Genomic DNA, 19,752 nt, shown 5'->3' on the forward strand with positions numbered 1-19,752 from the left:
AACCTTAGGCTTTTAAAACAGGAAGGTAGGAGATTCCGTCGAGTCGTGATTCACGCAGGCAGTAATGATGCCCGGCGGAGACAATCAGAGGTGCTCAAATTACAAGTAGCCTCGGTGTGTGAATTGGCTAAGTCGATGTCTGATGCCGTAATATTCTCTGGTCCCCTGCCCAATTTGGTCAATGATGAAATGTATAGCCGACTTTCATCATTCAATCGCTGGTTGTCTAGATGGAGTGAGGAAAACGGAGTTATTTTTCTAAACAACTGGTGCACCTTCTGGGGAAAGCCTGGGCTCATCCGCAGGGACGGCATCCACCCAACTTTGGATGGTGCAGCCCTTTTAGCTCACAATATGGCTGATCGGCTTCGAACTCTAAATTGACAATCCAGCTATGAGCCCCGGGCGCAGAGCAGTCGTGTAGAACACTCCTCTGTTGATCCCGTCACTAATCCTGCTCCCGGATTTTTACAAGTCAAGCATGGAGGTTTACCTAGGCTAACAGAGACTGAGTCTGTCCAAAGTGCTCAAAGCATTAAAAAAAAGTCAATGGGTAAAAAGCTTAACATCTGTACAAGACAGAATAACTTTTCCAGTAGGAAATACATAAAATGTGGTCTACTAAACATTAGAGCAATCTCCACTAAATCTCTGTTAGTTAATGACCTTATCGGTGACAATAACATTGATCTCCTTGCTCTAACAGAAACTTGGCTCCAGCAAGATGATTATGTGAGGCTCAATGAATGTACCCCTCCAACCTATGTTAATTTCCAAACAGCTAGATCAACAGGTCGAGGTGGAGGTGTGGCAGTGATTTCCCACTCCAGTCTTCTTCTTAAACCCAAAACTAATGTTAAATTCAACTCTTTTGAAAGCTTAATACTAACGCTTACTTGTCCAAATTGGAAGAATCAAAAAGCTGTGCTATTAATTATTGTGTATCGACCTCCTGGTCCTTACTCTGACTTTTTAACTGAGTTCTCAGAGTTTTTAAGCAATATAGTATTGACTCATAACAAGATCCTTATAATAGGTGACTTCAACATCCATGTGGATGATTCTGGTGATAGTTTGAGTAATGCGTTTATTGCAGTATTAGATAGTATCGGTTTCACTCAAAATGTTGATGAATCCACTCATAGTCACAAGCACACCCTGGATCTGGTCTTAACATATGGGATAGAAGTCAGTGACCTAAATGTTCTCCCTCAGAACCCTATTCTCTCAGACCATTTTTTAATTACTTTTCAGGTTTTGATTGAAGACTACTGTGCTCAAAAAGATAAAATTCAGCTGATACGGACATTATCTGAAAAATCTGTGGCTCGGTACAAAGAATTGATCCAGCCTGCATTTGCTGCATTATCTTGTGAACTCACAGAAATGAGCTTATTGACCAGTGGTGATAATAGTGATCAGTTTGTTGACAGTGCTATGCACTCACTAAAATCTGCCCTTGACGTAGTGGCCCCGTTGCAGCTGAAAACCAATCGACCCAGGCGCGTTGCTCCATGGTTTAATTCTGAAACCCGTGTTCTCAAACAAAAAACTCGGCAATTAGAAAGACTGTGGCGTAAATCTAAATCAGAACAATCTCTGAAGGCCTGGAAATGTAGCTTGCTAAGCTATAAACAAATTCTCTTTAAAGCCAAGACATTATATTACTCTCGTTTAATAGAAATAAACAAAAATAACCCTCGGTTTCTATTCAACACTGTAGCCAGACTGACAACCAGTCATACTGTAGTGGAACCAGTAATCCCAGAATCTTTAAACTGCCATGACTTTCTTAAATTCTTTAATGATAAAATCATAACCATTAGAGGTAAAATCAGTGAAGCGCTTTCCTCAGATCAAGCTCAGGGAATCCAGCCACTGCCTCCACCTGAAATACCTGAAATACTAGATAGTTTCTCATTAGTAAATGGGGCTGAGATTACTTCAATTGTAATGTCTTCTAAAACCTCAACCTGTCTCCTAGATCCAATTCCAACTAAGCTTTTCAAAGATATCCTTCCAGTTATCTTAAATACGATCATAACTATAATAAATACCTCTCTAGAAAATGGCTATGTGCCACAGTCATTTAAATTCGCAGTAATCAAACCACTGCTGAAAAAACCTAATCTCGATCCTGATATTCTAGCTAACTACAGACCGATATCAAATCTGCCTTTTATTTCAAAAGTCCTGGAAAAAGTTGTGGTTAAACAGCTTTACCGCCACCTACAGGACAATAGTTTATTTGAGAAATTTCAGTCAGGATATAGAGCTTATCACAGCACTGAGACTGCGTTAGTTAAAGTCACTAATGACTTGCTATTGGCGGCTGACGCAGGTCTAGTCTCAGTCCTGGTTCTCCTAGACCTCAGTGCAGCTTTTGATACAATCGACCACAATATTCTCCTGCAGAGGTTAGAATGTGAGGTTGGCATCAGAGGAAAAGCCCTCTGCTGGTTCAAATCCTATTTATCTAATAGGTACCAATTTGTTCACGTTAACCAACAGTCCTCACCGTGCTCCCAGGTCAGTTATGGGGTTCCTCAAGGGTCCGTGCTCGGGCCAATTTTATTTCTGTTATATATGCTTCCTTTAGGGAACATAATTAGAAGTCACGATATCAATTTTCATTGCTATGCAGATGACACACAACTGTATTTATCTATGAAACCTGATCAAACTAATCAAATAGACAGACTCAGTGACTGTATCAGAGAAATTAAAACCTGGATGACTACGAACTATCTCCGTCTGAATCCTGGCAAAACAGAGGTCATTATACTAGGCCCCCATAAACTGAGAGAGTGTCTATCCAAACAGATTATTACCTTAGATAACGTCAGTGTATCCTCCTCCTCTACTGTGAGGAACCTCGGGGTCTTATTTGATCAGGATATCTCATTTAAAGCACACATCAACCTGGCTTGTAAAACAGCATATTTCCACTTGCGCAACATAGCTAAAATAAGAAACATTCTACCTAGAAGCGATGCAGAAAAACTCATCCATGCATTTGTTTCTGCGAGATTGGACTACTGCAACTCCCTTCTCGCAGCCTGCCCAAAAAGTGTATTAAAAAACTTTCAGTTGGTTCAAAATGCAGCCGCCAGATTATTAACTGGAACTAGAAGACGTGAACACATTACTCCCGTTCTAAAATCTCTTCACTGGCTTCCAGTCGAGTTTAGAGTTAGATTTAAAATCCTTCTCCTCACTTACAAAATCCTAAATGGGATGGCTCCAACCTATCTCCAAGATGCTTTAACGCCTTATCAACCAATCAGAGCACTTCGCTCTCAAAATGCAGGGTTACTGGTGACTCCTAGAGTCTCTAAATGGACACTCGGTGGAAGAGCCTTTAGCTATCAGGCACCATTTTTATGGAACCAGCTTCCAAGTGGTGTCAAAGAGGCAGACACAGTCTCCACATTTAAGGTTAGGCTCAAGACGTTTCTCTTCGATGCAGCCTATGATCAGGTCAGCTAGGGATTCTAAACTAAACTAAACTAAACTAAACTAAACTAAAACAAACCAAACTAAAGTAAACCAAACTAAACTAAACTAAAACAAACCAAACCAAACTACAGTAAACCAAACTAAACTAAACTAAACTAAACTAAACTAAACAAACCAAACCAAACTAAAGTAAACCAAACCAAACTACAGTAAACCAAACTAAACTAAACAAAACTAAACTAAACTAAACTAAATTAAATTAAATTAAACTAAACTAAACTAAACCAAACCAAATTACACTAAACAAAATTAAACTAAACCAAACTAAATTAAACTAAACTAAACTATACTAACTAAATACTAGTTTAAACAGTTAAGTATCCACAAAGCTGCCCCAGGAGCTAGAATGCTGTGGGAAGTACGGTGCACTGAGCCCTGTCCTCCTCTAATGTCTGAATGTTATTCCCTTTAGTCCGTCCATTGCTTTTCACCTGTTGTCCCCCCCTTCGAGGGGGAGTCTTCTCCAGTTTCAGTTGCTGACTCCACTATTACGAAGGCCTATGAACAAGCTCCGTCCGGACCGGGAGGACACCCCTGTCGGTCCTGCCCGTGGACTGGCTTCGGTTCTACTGCTGGGATCCGTGGTTCTTGTGCTGGACCGTCCAACGGACTGTCCTCAACATTGTCCTAGGCTTTACTTCTTATTGTCTCATGCTAGCTGTTGCCAAAGCTGTCCGTCCCTGGGAGAGGGATCCCTCCATACTGTGGTTCTCCCCAAGATTTCTTCTTTTCCCACTGGGTTTTTGGAGTTTTTTCTTGCCGGATGTGAGGGTCGAAGGCGGTGGTTGCTTCGTTCTGTCTCGTTACTGTAAATATTGACATATTACCATTATGCTTATTCACTGTTTTTACTTTTACCGACAAATGTAACATCTTGAAGCCCTCTGAGGCAACTGTTGTTGTGATACTGGGCTATACAAAAATAAATTGATTGATTGATTGATATCCTGGCTGTGAAAGTGAAATGACCAGCTGGACATCACTGAGCTCACAGGCTCCCACTTCGTGACCGGGATTTATTGAAGCTATGGCTAATAGCGCTCAACACGGACCCCAGCATCAAAGTTCACTAATGTTACTAATGTTACTAATGTCTAGAGGCTGGATGTTTACTGTTTAGTTCATTTGAGCAACAACAAAGGATGATACAAGTATATCTGTCAATGACAAGAGTTGTAGATAAACAGTAAAATATTCTGTACACTGTTGCTCAAAAGGAGTAGGAACAAGTTTATAACATTCTAGCCAACTCTAGACATTAGTAAAGAAAAAAATGAATACTATTAGCATCACGTTACCTCGACCTGCTCTCCTCCTGCAGCCGCTGGATGGCATTCTTTTTGAGGTTCATTCTCTGGATCTTCTGGCCTTCGTTTCATTCCTGAACTGGGAAGAAGTCCTCCGATGTGAAGTGGGCACTACACACCCGATAATCCAAATGTGGTAAAGTTTGAACTTTGATGCTGGGGTCCGTGTTGAGCGCTATTAGCCATAGCTTCAATAAATCCCGTCACGCAGTGGGAGCCTGTGAGCTCAGTGACGTCCAGCTGGTCATTTCACTTTCACAGCCAGGATATATGCACACTGGAACCATTGTACCAAAGTTACAACCAGCTGAAAATAAACTCTGACTGACTAAAAAAGCCGATGGAGATGCCGTGGTCTGACTGCAGAGCAGAGATGCTACTTCCATGTAAACAAACAGAATGAATGTGCGCCACGGCGCAGTGTGATGACATCATCACTTCAGCGCTCCCGGAGAGTTGCTCAATCTAGCCGGTTTACAGACTTCCCAACAGCGCTAAGTGATGCAGACTTAATAAATTTACATGTATCTACCACCCCACAACAAACATAAGAGAAAAGAGCGTCTGTAACGGCTGCATGTCGGTGCCCCGCCCGCTGCCGTTATATGGATATGGGAGCATCTAATTATCTCCGAACCAACTGCAAATCACACGAAAGTCAAACGGGTGAGTAAATGTTGTTGTGACGAATGTGAAATAAAGTCCAGATTGTAAAAACGACCGTTCCCCTTTAAGTCAATTTTGAGCCTTGTTAAATGCAGTTTAAATGAGAATGATGTGGGTGGAATTGTAGAAATGATCTCGAAGGGTTGTCCCATTTCTTAGGGGGGATTTCAGGGGTAGGGATGAAAAATAGAATTGGAATTGGGCCTTCATGCACACTGGACAGATTGGACTGTGAGCTGACTTTATTGCTATTTATTAGTTTCTGTTTGAATTTTATCAACGACATCATTTTTTCTGTTTTTTACTATAGCTGGGCTGTTAACGGCGGTAACGTGCTGCGTTATCACTAGACTCTTATCGCGTGAGAAAAAAAATGTCGCTGTTAATCTATGCATTTCAAAGTTGGGTCTGGGAGCTGGGTCTACACGTGCAAGCTATGAAATTCACTTTGATGTATTTTAGTGTGGATGTATGCCTGGCCCAGCCTGGCTGAGTGACGCTGTGGGGGGCGTGAACAAGCCCAACCTGTCCTGACCCCGACAGTCCCACACCGCGCTCCAGCCAAGCGTAAAAAAAACATAGGCTTTTTTTGGTGAAACACGGTCCATTCCTCATTATTTGCAATATTGAACTCAGCCGAATCATCAGAAAAATCACGAGTAAAAGGCTGGTATGAGGCACAACCTGAAATAAGGAGCGCAAATATGACAAAAATGAAAATTAAACTTAAATCACGTGTTTTGCTGGTGCAACGTTTCGGCCGGCTGGGTCTTTTTCAGGCACTGAAAACAAGCAATATAAAGTATATTCCCCTTAAACTCACAATCGGCCTTCATAAAGGTAAGCATGAGGCACAATTCAGCGTGACTGAATTTAGGCTGCCTTCTGTGTCTGAGGCTCGGAGATAGAATAAAGTTTGAAGAAGTGGCCTCATAAGAAACTTACATTTTTCATCTGCTCTGCTCTTGGTGGTGTGTGTGTGTGTGTGTGTGTGTGTGTGTGTGTGTGTACTGGTGGGGACAATCTTGGTAAAGACTTGGTATTATAAGCCATTATAAATCATATTTAATGAATTGTAAAATTATGTAACACACACATTTAGAATGGCCTCAGCAGACTTCAAATGAGCCATTTTAATCGCGATTAACTCCAGGATTGGGGTGCGATTAAGAAACTTAATCGTTGCCCAGCTCTAATTTTTACTGTTGCCACTGAGTGAGAAACAAAAGCAGTTTGGTCTGGAAGTGATGAAAGCTTGGATGGAGTTTCAGCTGCAGGAGATGGAGGTGAGATGGTCAGAGTAGGGTAATGTTTTAGGTGGAAGAAGGCTGTTTTTGTGACCCGTTTGATGTGGAGCTCTGTTGGTGTGTGGCTGGTGTAGCTGGTGGCTCCAGACTGCAGGTGAAAAAGGATGGAGTTGGGGGTGAGCGAGCGGAGGGAGTTATGAGCAGGCTTTTTTTAGATGGAGCCCATTTTGGATTAAAAAAAAGTCTGGCATTGATCAGATGTGAAAGATGAAGCAGTGTTGGCAGAAGGGGAGTGATGGAGAACAGTATCTATTCACAACTACAGAAACCGTGCTAGGGAAGCCTGGAAAAGGGGTAAGATCCAACTCAGGAACCGTCCTCTGTTCGCTGATCATGACTCCACTGCAGAGATCGTACAGAGAATACAGCAAGATAAAGAAAGGCCTGAAGGCGGAGGGCATACATTACCAAACCCCCTACACCAGTATGAGAGTCCAATAGGACAGCGAGTCCGGACCTACACCAGCACGCCTGAGGCAGGTGGGAGCCGCAGGACTGGGCTACAGTGAAGGAGGAAGACCCTGGTATCACCCCGCTGAAAGAGCTGCTGGGCTGGCAGGGACCGGGCCAGAGCCCGTGAGGAGTGAGACCTACTGCGAGTGACAGGACTAAGGAGAGACCCCAGGAGTTCCAGTGGAGCCCATCAGAATGACAGGAAAGTTGGCTTTGTGAGAAGTAATAGGATGAACATACTTTCTGGATTAACACCTCTGAGTTGGGGTGGCTCTAGGGACAGGACTGAGACTGTTGGACACAAAGAATGATAGTTCCACTACTGAACCCCCTCATAGTGCCCTTTCTTTGCCATAGGCTTTACCCTAAACCAGCCAACAGGGTCATGAAGGAGGAGAGGAAACTGCTCCTCCTTTGGAGTTCCAGGTATTTTTGGTTTCTTCAATAAAATTTATGAACCAGATAAGCTTAAAATAATTTGAAGAATATTGTTGGCCCAGGAAACTAGACAGAATGACGACCTCAATGAAAGTATTATAGCACTTAGAGAACATAAAGAGGATTATTAGCCGACGACATTGTCACATGCTTCAAGGAACCAGACTCAACATTCCCTGAACTTCTGTCAGTTCTGGATCATATTGGTCTTGGTCTGAAGTCTGGTTACAAACTTGATATAAATAAAACAGGTTCTGTCTAAACTAAAGACCAAGCAGCTCTATCAGACAAAAACATGAATTACAATGGGGCCTGGGAAGTATCAAATATCTTGTAGTCTTCATTACACAAGACCTGAGCGAGCTCTATGAAATAAGCTACAGTAAAATCAACAACACACAGAAAGACCTGTCAAAATGGCTATCAACAACTTAAAGGAATACTCCGAAGATTTTGGACCCACGCCCTATCCCGATCATTTACAAGTGAGATAAGCTCATAAATACCTTTTTTGTGTCCGTTCGTCCAGTGCCTGGCTAACAGCTGTTAGCATCGTAGTTAGCTTAGCTCAACTACAGCAGGTGAAGTGGAGACAGAGCCAGACTGAGAAAGTGGACAAAATCCTCCTTCCAGTGGTCCAGGGGACGGCGTATTAGCACGTGAAGTAAATCCGAATGGTTATAAAACATTTTAAAAGACGTGTTTTCTTTTCAATCCCTTAAAATAATGTTTTGATCCACACAGACCTGCGCATGGCAGTGCTCCGCGGAAGGATATACCGGAGCACAGCAGTAGAAGCATAGACTCAGCCGCTGTGCGCCTGGTATATCCTTCCGCAGCGCACTATGCTTGTGCAGGTCTGTGTGTGTCAAAACGCTATTTTAAGGGATTGAAAGAAAACACGTCTTTTAAAAAGTTTTATAACCTTTCGGATTTACTTCACGTGCTAATACGCCGTCCCCTGGACCACTGGAAGGAGGATTTTGTCCACTTTCTCAGTCTGGCTCTGTCTCCACTTCACCTGCTGTAGTTGAGCTAAGCTAACTACGATGCTAACAGCTGTTAGCCAGGCACTGGACGAACGGACACAAAAATGTATTTATGAGCTTATCTCACTTTGTAAATGATAGGGATAGGACGTGGGTCCAAAAAGAGTATTCTTTTAAGATTTGAAAAATCCAGGCAATGAAACGGAACATACTACTCAGACTGCTGTACCCATTTCTCTTCCTACCAGTTCAAATCCCAAGACCCCCGATTCACAGCACTGGATAAAGGGATACCACCATTCAAGGCAAGGCACTAGGCCCAGAGTCAAATACAAAACACTTCAACTCCAGGGGGTATTGCACAAAAGTAGGATAAATACATCCAGGATAAATGAAAATGCACGGCTTGAGTCAGCCTAGTCGGTGTTTTCTCAGATTAATCAGTTGCACGTTTGCCGAGCCAGAATGAAAAGACTCAAGCCAGGTGAGGAGCATCAGGATAAGTGGCGTTCACGGCGTTCTTCAGAAGACCACGAGATCGATCACAGAATCACAGATTTAAAATGGAACAAGGACGAGCATCTTACTTCACCAGCATGAGCAGCAGTGTGGACTATACCGCGGCTGTAGGGGGGGCTCACTTATATGGGGGGGTGCCCCAGAGCGAGGACTTTACACAAAACACGTCCATTAATTTCACTCCATATATTCCAGCCTGTACGTCTGCTTTAAGTGACGTTTAAGGCATAGCGCCCCCGCGCTTCAATGGTGAGGACAAGTACTGCATGCAGGCCGCAGCTTTATTAAAGGAGCACAGCGCAGTTTGCTCGTTTTATGCAAAACACCGACCCCTGCAGGCCTTAGGCGTAACTGTAGCTTAGTGAAAAGCTCGTCCCTGTGGCTTGTGCCCATGTACGTGCACAGAAGACGGGAACTCCTTCCTCGCTCTTTTAGCAGCGCTCCAGTAAAATGTAAGTGTCTTCTGCCTGGTGGGTCTGTGCTGGAGCTGTGGCAGTGATAGAAGCCGGTCTTTTCTTACTTTCTGGAAGCTCCATCCTCAGTCCTGCTCAGTTGTTGCTGCTAAACGTCTGGCGGAGTAATGGCGGACAAAACGAAACCTAAGGATTACCAGGCCAGCGGGAGGCGCATTACGTCAGGCTCAGAGCGATTCGTACCCGAATCACTCATATTGCTGTGCCTTCAGCGCCCTGCACAGGAAAATAGGAGCCACTGCGATCTTGCAAAAATAGCTCTTGCTGCCCATCAGGCAAAAGCGAAAACTTGTGTGGGTGTGAATAATTGAAAATGTAATATTTAAAACTGCGCTGTGCCCCTTTAAAGTGAAATAGTGATGTGCAAATCAGACACTAAAAATGGTCTCATTCTGCATATGATCCATGCTTATCATACAAAAATGATAATATAATACAGGAAATACATGGGGGAAACAGCATTTTGCCAATATTTAGGATATTTATTTAAGAAAATTTCAACTCTGTGTCCGTGTTATCTATTGAATCAATTGTCCTCATGCTGTGTTCTGTTTCATCCCTCATCTGTCATGAAGAACAAACCTGTCGGCCAGAAAAGAACCTCCAGCAGCTGAAAACCAGACAGAAAATATTCTGCAGTCTGGTGAGTTACGTAAGTGTAACCCAAAGAGCAATTATCAAATGAAGTGATAAATTTGTTTCTTCTGAGAAAGAATTTGTCTGATTTTAGCCGTTAAAAGAGTGGAGTCAGAATGATGTGGGACCCTTTCACTCCTAAAGCTGGAGTCCTGAAATAGGACGATTTTCCTGTTGTCAGTTAAGACAAAATGATGCTGTCTGTTATACTGTGTCCATTTCAGTGGTGTGAGACATTTATTTTTCCTTTGTTTCTCATTTTACTCATTGTATAGCTTCAGGGTTGTTTTATTTTATTTCTTATTCTTTATTTTTTACATCAGGGTGGTTTCATTAAGGTTTTTTTCCATTGTCTTTACAATAATTGTGAACCTTTTATTGTAGGAATAAAGAAAGGATTCTGAAATGTCTGTGTTGAAAGTTATTTTGGTCTTCATATAATCTGTGCAACAAAATAATGCTGAAGTCAACCAGACCCTGCAGATGCAACGATTACAGTTGGAAGATTTGGCTGCAGGATCATTAAATGATGTAATGTGTGTAAAAATCCAGGAAATGCTGTAAACCACGCCCATTTCTCACATTGTTGACAGCAGTTTAATCTGATCCTGGTAGTTAGCCTGCTGTGGAGCAGCGAGCTGCAGAGAATAAATCACCATGGTGACTGTCCGGGATAAACTTGGCCAGCTTTTGTGCAACCGACTAGAGGCTAACTTCATCCAGGATAACAAGATCACCACAGGATAACAACAGTTTGCCGGCTTCATCCCTTATCCTGGTTTTGTGCAATACCCCCCAGAAACAAACAAGAGGCCTTGCGCTGCCCATTACGAGAATATTTTTACGCTGCTCAGTTGAGTTATGGCGTGTCGGTGTTCTCCAGAATATTATGTCAAATGGAGGACGATAGAGCTCACTCAGAACAGAGGTCTACCTCAGACCAGGGTGGAGACCAGCTCTACAGACACCAGGAAGACCACAGGTTCACCGTTTCTGAAAGACTTCAAACACCAATGGCTACAGTGAGAAAATGCAAACTTGAAGGAGACTAAGTTATTGCTATGGCCTTCACAGTCAACTCTTTTCAGAACATCAGAAACCAACCAAACTCTCATAACATAGATAGACAAATGTTCCAGCTACAAACACGGTGACAGAAGGGAAGAGCTTTAAGTCTAAGGTTTAAAAACGAATTTGGACTAGAAAATAGACATGTTTCATTAATTACAACTAAGACACTTGTTTGATACACAGGTGAAGACGGGTGTCAACGTTAATTTGTTCTACATGTGTAACCGGGACTTTTAACTCAAGTGTAAGCAGGTGTTTCCATGGCTGGTCTCTGCTGTTATAAACCATCTTGACACAGCCTCCACCCAGCGGTGTTTCCAGTTTGTTAGAAAAGCGGCCACACAGCGCTACACTTATTGTTAGCTGCCGTCGCATCTCCGAGTCAACTTGAACGAAACTCTGGCTGGAGCTGCCGATTTCTTTTTTTAATCAACGTAGCATTGCACTGCATATATCTATCATGTATGTGGAACACTACACTTAGAGGGAACATTCAGTTAGTTCATGTTATTATCTGAAGCTTTCAGGAAACACATACTGGTGAAAAAAGAGCGAGGAGGAAAATGATGTGAAACACGGTTATTGAGTTTTCTAAATGGTTATGATTTGTTATCCGCGTACACGTTTACACATGTAGACATTGACACCCCTAAAAACAGGTAAATCATCAGAAAGCAGTGTGCTGGTTAAAATGATGACAGATGCCTGTGAGGCAATGCCTTGTCAAAGCTGTCTCTAAACTGTACGCGCATTTACAAAATCGCATTGGTAATAATTCACCATATATAAAAAAAAAAAATGCCAAGATTAATTACTGACCAAAATTTCTGAGTGTGATTGGCATTTATTATGTAAATACCAACACAGCTCTAAACGCGGGGTAGAGTCTGGAAGGAAAAATCTGAGGCATTTCTTTGTCACAAATCAAATGAAAAGCAAACGGACCGAATTACAACAGAAATGTTGGAGACAATGTGGAAACTACAGTCAATGGCACTCATTTTCCAGTCAAGGGGCAAGTGGAGGGGGGTCACATGCCTGGCACCCCTGTCCGTGGGGGACATAGGAAATGTTTGCATTTTCAGATTTATGATGATCGGCTGCGGCTGATCGGCTTGTGCTTCAGCCTGATCCTCTGGAGGATTAAGAAGACCGCCACCACAAAAGACGTCCAAGGGTGGACGGTCTTTTCAAATCAACGGGCAAAAGCTGAGGCTGACCGTTTGTGCGAACTCTTTTGAAAGCTGGACAATTTGGGGTTATGGACGATTGAGACGCGAGTTGGATGTCTGCATCACAGAGAGGGTTAAACTCAGCTTTGTCTGAAAGAAGCCGAGAACCAGCAGAGGAAGGTCAAACTGCTCCTTCCACCAAAACAAGATACAAACGGACTGCAATCGGTGCCCCTTGGAATTCAAAACAACCTCCTGGAAAATTCAAGGCCAGGGATTGCTTACCATCTATGACCTTCAACCTCTCTCTCCAAATTCCACCCCGCCTCACGCCGGACTGCTTCCGTCGAGGTCGTCTCCACAGCGACAACCATCTGCGAGTGGGGTCACTACCAGCTGAATGCGGAGGGGGAGGGGCCAAACTACACACACATACATGGACTGACGAACCGATCGCCTCGCAACTGCCTCCCCCACCCTTCTGCAACCTTTCTCAGATGACAGTACTGCACTTCTGGAGGACATCTTAAACTATAAGATTCTCAGGGACCCACAGATTCTCTATCCGAGAATGATCCCAGAAGGAGCAATCAAGAAGAAGAGATACCTCTTCAAAATGACTGGTGCTTTTAAGAAGGCCATTACAAGGAACTGGATGATAAGTGATGCTCCAAAAACAGGATGGACATTATGGAGGAGATCTACACAACGCAGAGAAGGACTGCATCTGCGAATCAAGGCAGGTGACTTTGCACAAAACTAGACAAAATAGACACTATTCAAAGACAAAAACAACGCTCACTCAACTGAATGAAAATGTTGACATCCCTGCTTGAATAACTAATGTTTATGCTCATTCTGTCATGCATGAAAGGTTAAATGTAAAATATTTCCCATTTTTGTTTAAGCAACATTTTACGTTTTTGGTGTCCTCTAGTGCACAAACATGGTCTATATAGTTGGTAGGGCTGAAACGATTCATCGAATAAATCGAATAATTCGATTACAAAAAAGCTTCGAATTAAATTCTGTTGCTTCGAGGATTCGTTTATAAATTGTGTACAGTGAAACTACCTGAAACCGCTAGCGTGTAGCGCCCGGAACTAAGCCGCAGCATGATGTTTCCGCACGAGAGTGTAAGCCGCACGGACATGTCGGAACAAGCAGATGAAGCACAGCGCGGTGAAACGACGCGAGAAATGGAGCCGTGTCAAAATACAATTGAAAACAAATGGGGACGCGCGTTCCACCAGGGACGAGACGCGGACGCGTCGGACGCGGCGCGATGTCGCGACGCATCCGACGCGTTCTCGCGGCATGTCGGGGCGTTGAAGAGCAGAATGAAAAAAAAATGCTGGCGAAAAGGAGGACGGACGACAAAGAAAACGCCAGAAAATGTCAAGAGTTTGGGACAACTTTAAACGAAAAAAAAAGGAAGAGCTCGGTGCAAAGTTTGCAGTGCCAAGCGGAGCTGGCGGATTATAACAGCACCACGTCCATGCTGGAAAAAATAAAAAACAAAGTGACTGAAATTGTCGTTTTGCACTCCTTTGAATGCACTTTAGAATTTTAGGGCAGCTGTCAGTTTAAAAAGGTGAATGTGCTTTTTTGGACTCAGCCTGAGTATTCTTATTTTTATTTTTTGCACAAGACAGATGGCAAATTAATATCAATAGGAATTGTTTGATAATGCTGAATATTGCCTGCCGTATTTGAAGTATTCTTTAATAATCAGCTTTCATGTGCATTTTTTTTTATAATGAAAGTAAGGCCTTAGCCCTCTCTCAGGTATTTATTTTTTTATTCAAGTAATTTGAGAATTTAAAGTGCAATGTTCATCCTAGCAATGAGTGTTCTTGTGCAGTTTAATAAATGTTACTGCAAGCATTAATAGTAGTTCATATTTTTGTCCGTGGTGAGTTTTATGCTTGCCAAAATAAAATAAAAAGAGATGTTTAAATATATATATATATATATATATATATATATATATATATATATATATATATATACATATATATATATATATATATAAAATATACATTTTATCTGATTAATCGATTAATCGACCAAATGAATCGATAGATTAATCGATTACTAAAATAATCGATAGCTGCAGCCCTAATAGTTGGTGTGCATTTTATTTTCATTTAGCTTGCAAAGGTCACTGTTCAGCAGTACAGGAAGCAGACGATGGCAGCACTCGGCTTGTGCCGTCTGAGATCTCAATGTCTTTATAATAGAACAGCCTTTATTTTACCATGGAGAAATTTACCATCACAGAGGCTCAAAGAACACAGAGGGGGGTGCAGAACAGAGAGGAAATGTGCAAATAAAGAAAAACTGTGCAAATCTTAAGAATAACAGATCTAAAAGAAGAAAAGACCTAGCTTTAAACAACAAATCTAAAATAAAACAGGAGCTTTAACATATAAATACGTACAGGATGTTTCAGTGCAACGGAATGAGTGCATTGGTGAATGAGTGAATTGAATGAATGAGTGTATGACCGTGATTGTAGGATATTATGTCCAGGGTTACTGCTCATATTGTATACAGTGGAGTTGTCCAGTCGGACGGCGGTGGACATACGTCTCAGTCAGCTGAGCTCCTCAACCGTCCACTGCAGCAGCGCAGAGCTGTTGTCCATTGTCCATGATGGATGTCAGTTTGGCCAACATCCTCCTCTCAGATACGTCCTCCACAGAGTCCAGAGGCCGGACAGCCCAGGACAGAGCCGGTCCTCCACAGAGTCCAGAGGCCGGACAGCCCAGGACAGAGCCGGTCCTCCACAGAGTCCAGAGGCCGGACAGCAACAGGACAGAGCCGGCCCTCCTGACCAGGGGACAGAGCCGGCCCTCCTGACCAGGGGACAGAGCCGGCCCTCCTGACCAGGGGACAGAGCCGGCCCTCCTGACCAGGGGACAGAGCTGGCTCTCCTGACCAGCTAGTTAAGTCTCTTCCTGTCCCGCTCTGTGCTGCTCAGGGACAGCAGATGGCGGCGTAGTGGACAGCAGAGGAACCACAGAGTCAAAAGAGGTCCTGAGCAGAGGTCTGCTCACTCCCAAGGACCTCCGTCTCCTCAGAAGGTGGAGACACTGGCGGTTCCTGTCCAGAGTGCTGGTGTTGTGGGACCAGTCCAGTTTAATGTTGAGGTGAACCCAGGTACCGGAAACTGTCCACAGTCTCCATGTCCTCCCCCTGGATGCTCAGCGGTGGGTGTTGAAGTGTCCTCCTCCGGAAGTCCATCACCATCTCCTTCGTCTTTCTGGTGTTCAAGCGTAGGTGGTTGTCCTCACACCAGTCCACAAAGTCGCTGATGACCGACCGGTTCTCCAGCTGGTTCCTGGTCGGAGAACTTCTGGAGGGACAGCTGTCCGCGTTGTAAGTGGAGTCCGAGGTGTAGATGATGAAGAGGACAGGTGAGAGGACGGTGTCCTGGGGCGTCCCCCGTGCTGTAGACCACCACCTCTGACTCACAGCACCAGACTGTGGATGGTCAGTGAGGTCGTCCACGGTGCAGGCAGCCAGGTGTCCGTCCACTCCCGCACCCTCCAGCGTCCCCGAAGCAGCGCCGGCCTGATGGTGTTCAAGAACAGGACCCTCACAGCGCTGCCGGCGGTGTCCAGGTGGCTGAGCGCACCCTGCAGCAGGGGGAGGACGGCATCTTCCGCCCCGATGTTGGACCTGTAGGCGAACTGCAGCAGGTCCAGTGAGGACCACCACGGAGCGGAGGCGGACCAGGAGGCGGACCAGGAGGAGCCGCTCCATGGTCTTCATGAGGTGGGAGGTCACATGTTGACATACCGCCTGTGCGTATTTCACTCCTAATTAAAACATGTCTAATGTGTCTCTAGCAGCTGAGGTTAAGCTCAGCGACTTTGACTTTGTAATAAGTTAATTGAGATGCAAGGCTGGCAGGATAACGTCTCGGCTGTTCTCCACACAGTAGTTTCAGGTTGGTGTGTTTTATTAGACTAGTACAGCCCAATATGCTGCAGTGCATATTTCAATTGTATTGCTTTCCTGCTTTTTTTTTTCAGTTTCAACGTTTTGAGCGTAAATAAACCTACTAAGACACAGCTACGTCTGCTGAGTTGTTGATACAAAAGTATAGTCTGTCATAACACTCATAATGGCACACTAATTTTTTTAGTTTATTTTCTTTCCTTTTTGACATCCTGTCCTCTGCATGCCCCCCCCCCCCCCGGTGGTTTTGGTTTGCCGTGATGGGTTCTGTGATATTGCTTACAAAGAATAAATAGCGTGAAAAAAATACATAAAGATAAAAAATAGAGAGGCTCAGATATGTGCAATTCAATCTTGAATTGTACCAACAGAAAAAGAACTCAAAGAAGTCGAAATGAGCTTGTGTTCACTGAAGAGGCTTACGGTTTGAGTCAAGCCATCCAGGGTTTTGTGCAACTCTCGAGCAAAGGTAATATTGTGCAGCACCTCGTCATACTTCTCCACAGCCACCTAAATCAAACAAAGAAACCAAAATGCATAAGAACTAGAACATAATGGTCTTTTGAGACTTGGGATTTTGCGCCTTTTTCTCCCTCACCAGCTGATCTCTGTTAAGGGTTTCACCACGGCTCATCCTCTTCTTATAGTCTTCCAGTTTTAGCTGTTCGGGCACAAAAACCAAAAAGTAAGATTCCAAGCCTCATTCACCTATGGGACCACTCTGTTCACCCACCCCATCCTACCTTCTTTTTCTCCAAGTTGCGCACTTTGTGCTTCAGGCAGATGAGGCCATCCTCAATGTAGGACTCATAGCCATCGTAGACGGTGGAGACCTCCAGGCAGAGCTGCTGGGTGTTGGGCCCGTCGCCAGGCTCTTCTCGGCCTTCCAGTCTTCCCACTCCTTTTACCGAGTGCTTAGGAGGAGTGGAATCCAGGGTAGGTGAAGTAGACAACTGCACCATGTTGAGCTCTTACCTTTGAGGAAGGGCGATATTAAATCACTAAACTGACAAAGTAAATACAAATTTCAAGATGTTTAAGAAACAAACATGTCCATGTATACGTGCACAGAGAAAAGGGGACCATGCCAAAATGGTAATGGCTGACAGAACAGGCGAGCAGCTTTGTTTGCATCCCATCATTAACATCAAACGTCTGAGCTTTGACCAATAGCTCAAAGGCAACATCACAAGCTGAAATGGGAAAGTGCCAAGATATTAGGGCTGCCACAAACGATTATTTTGGTAGTCGACTAACCACCGATTATTTTTTCGATTAGTCGACTAATCGCATCATATATAAATTAAAGTAAAACATAGTTTATCGCACCACCATGAAGCTGCTCTTATATAGTCACAATTAAATTTCAGCTTTTAAGTGTTTAAGGTATATTCTAACTAAAAATAAAGACAATTCAGATCAGAGTTCATTAAACCTTTACTGAAATATGCAACAAACACTTGTTTAACTGTGTACCATAAAGTGCAAATACTTGAGTAAAATAAGGAAAAGGCACTTGCCTAAACAACACAAAAATTAATCCTTAAAGCGAGGGTTGGCGATTTGAATGAGATACATTTTTTTAAATACTGGTTAAAATGATCTTTATGACCTGATGGGAAACGATTCATAGCGTGTTCTTAAAGTAGTTTTGGAAAATATCCGCTATCTACAGCAGGAGTAAAATGGGAAAAACAGCAACCAATCGTTTTGACGGGACACCTTTTTTTAAACCAATCAAATCCCTTCGCCGTTCGACCTGCCCCCTGCGCGTACATGTCAATGGCGTGCACCGACCCTGATTCAGTGCGCGTAGAAGGACGGAGCGTCGTTGCAGAATGGCGGAGAAGAATGTTTAGAGCTTTACTTACCGGTGAGTGCGCCATACTTGGCATAGAGCAAATAAAGAAAAACGAAGAAACGAAGCGCTGAGGACAGGCTACGCCAGGAACGCACTGGACGCGGAAGTGCTGCGCGCACCGCACGCACTGCGCGCGGAACGTCTCTGCGTCTCCGCTCCCAACGGAGCTCCTCCAATGGGGTGGGAGCTGGGCGGAGCCTTGGGGAGATGCTACATTCGTGCTACATGCTAGTTTTCCAAGATCGCCAACCCTAGCTTTAATGTTAATTTTTTTTTTTTTCTTAATTTGTGTTTGGCATCAAGTAACCAAGGAATTATTGAAGTTTTCGTCTCACTGACTCAAAACAAAAGTGCATTTTGTGTCCAGTGCTCAACTGTATACAACTTTATTCCACTCTGACTCTATAATCCCAAACTCCACAGGGCTCTGGTTCACAGCCAGGACAGTCAGCATTTCTACATGTTGGAGACAGGCTGCTCTCTTTTGGGAGCAGATGTTCTGCTGCAGAGAGAATCCGCTCCGACGGGGTGAAGCTCTGAAACATAACGGTAGAAAACATCAGCGACATCACTTCTTATTAAAACACATCACTGTTAGAACGTTACAGAAAGCATGAAATGTGTGCTAAAGGCAGCTAATGAATCAAATCATCACCGCTAATGTTAACATTGACAGCTATGAGTAAATAGCAAGTTAGCCCTCTATGCTAATATTATTAGCTTACCGAGACGACGGTCAATCATCGTTGTCACGAGCCACGACGTGCTTCTGTTTCGGCTGCTCATCCATCGCAGTTGCGCTGCCGTGGAAGGCCGGTTCTGTCCTGCAGATGCTGCAGTGCACTTTTCTCTGAGGTTTTCTTGTCATGCTCCCACACTGTGGAGCTCCGCTGCTGCCGGGCGGCCATGACACCAGTCTGGTGTCGTCGCGGCTGACACGGCTGCGCATGTGTGGGCTAGGGTCGACGATCTTGGAAAACTAGCAAGTAGCACGAATGTAGCATCTCCCAAGGCTCCGCCCAGCTCCCACCCCATTGGAGGAGCTCCTGTTGGCAGCGAACACACTGGACGCGGAAGCGCCGCTCACACAGAGTTTGTGATCGCTTCCAATGTTATGAACCTTTCTGACTGCCGCACACAACGCGCATAGGAGCGCAGCGCGCCGCTCGGCTTCCTTCTATTTTTCACATGAGCGGCGAGAGCGCCTTGGCAACGCGCGCGCACGCTCGCTCTGAACCAGGGCCAGTGCACGCCATTGAAATGTACGCGCAGGGGGCTGGTAGAACGGCGAAGGGGTTTGACTGGTTCCTTAACAGCGGTCCACGCCTTATGCTTGGTCAGAGTTTTTACTGTCCTGTGGCCGCTACAGTGG

At 44.1% G+C, this 19,752-nt stretch overlaps 1 protein-coding gene across 1 annotated transcript in view; it reads right to left on the reverse strand.

Moving 5' to 3' along the window:
* caprin2 (caprin family member 2) overlaps positions 1-17,481 on the reverse strand; it is a 61,580-nt gene extending 44,099 nt beyond the window's left edge. Inside the window, exons 1-3 of the mRNA XM_030113449.1 lie at positions 17,263-17,481; positions 17,118-17,180; positions 16,943-17,029 (exon numbers count right to left, since the gene is read on the reverse strand). Of these exons, the coding sequence (XP_029969309.1) occupies positions 16,943-17,029; positions 17,118-17,180; positions 17,263-17,481 (369 nt within the window). The remainder of the gene's footprint in view (positions 1-16,942; positions 17,030-17,117; positions 17,181-17,262) is intronic.
* Between the last annotated feature and the right edge of the window lie 2,271 nt (positions 17,482-19,752).

Source organism: Salarias fasciatus, chromosome 17 (assembly GCF_902148845.1).
Source record: "Salarias fasciatus chromosome 17, fSalaFa1.1, whole genome shotgun sequence".
In the NCBI taxonomy this organism is placed as follows: Eukaryota; Metazoa; Chordata; class Actinopteri; order Blenniiformes; family Blenniidae; genus Salarias; species Salarias fasciatus.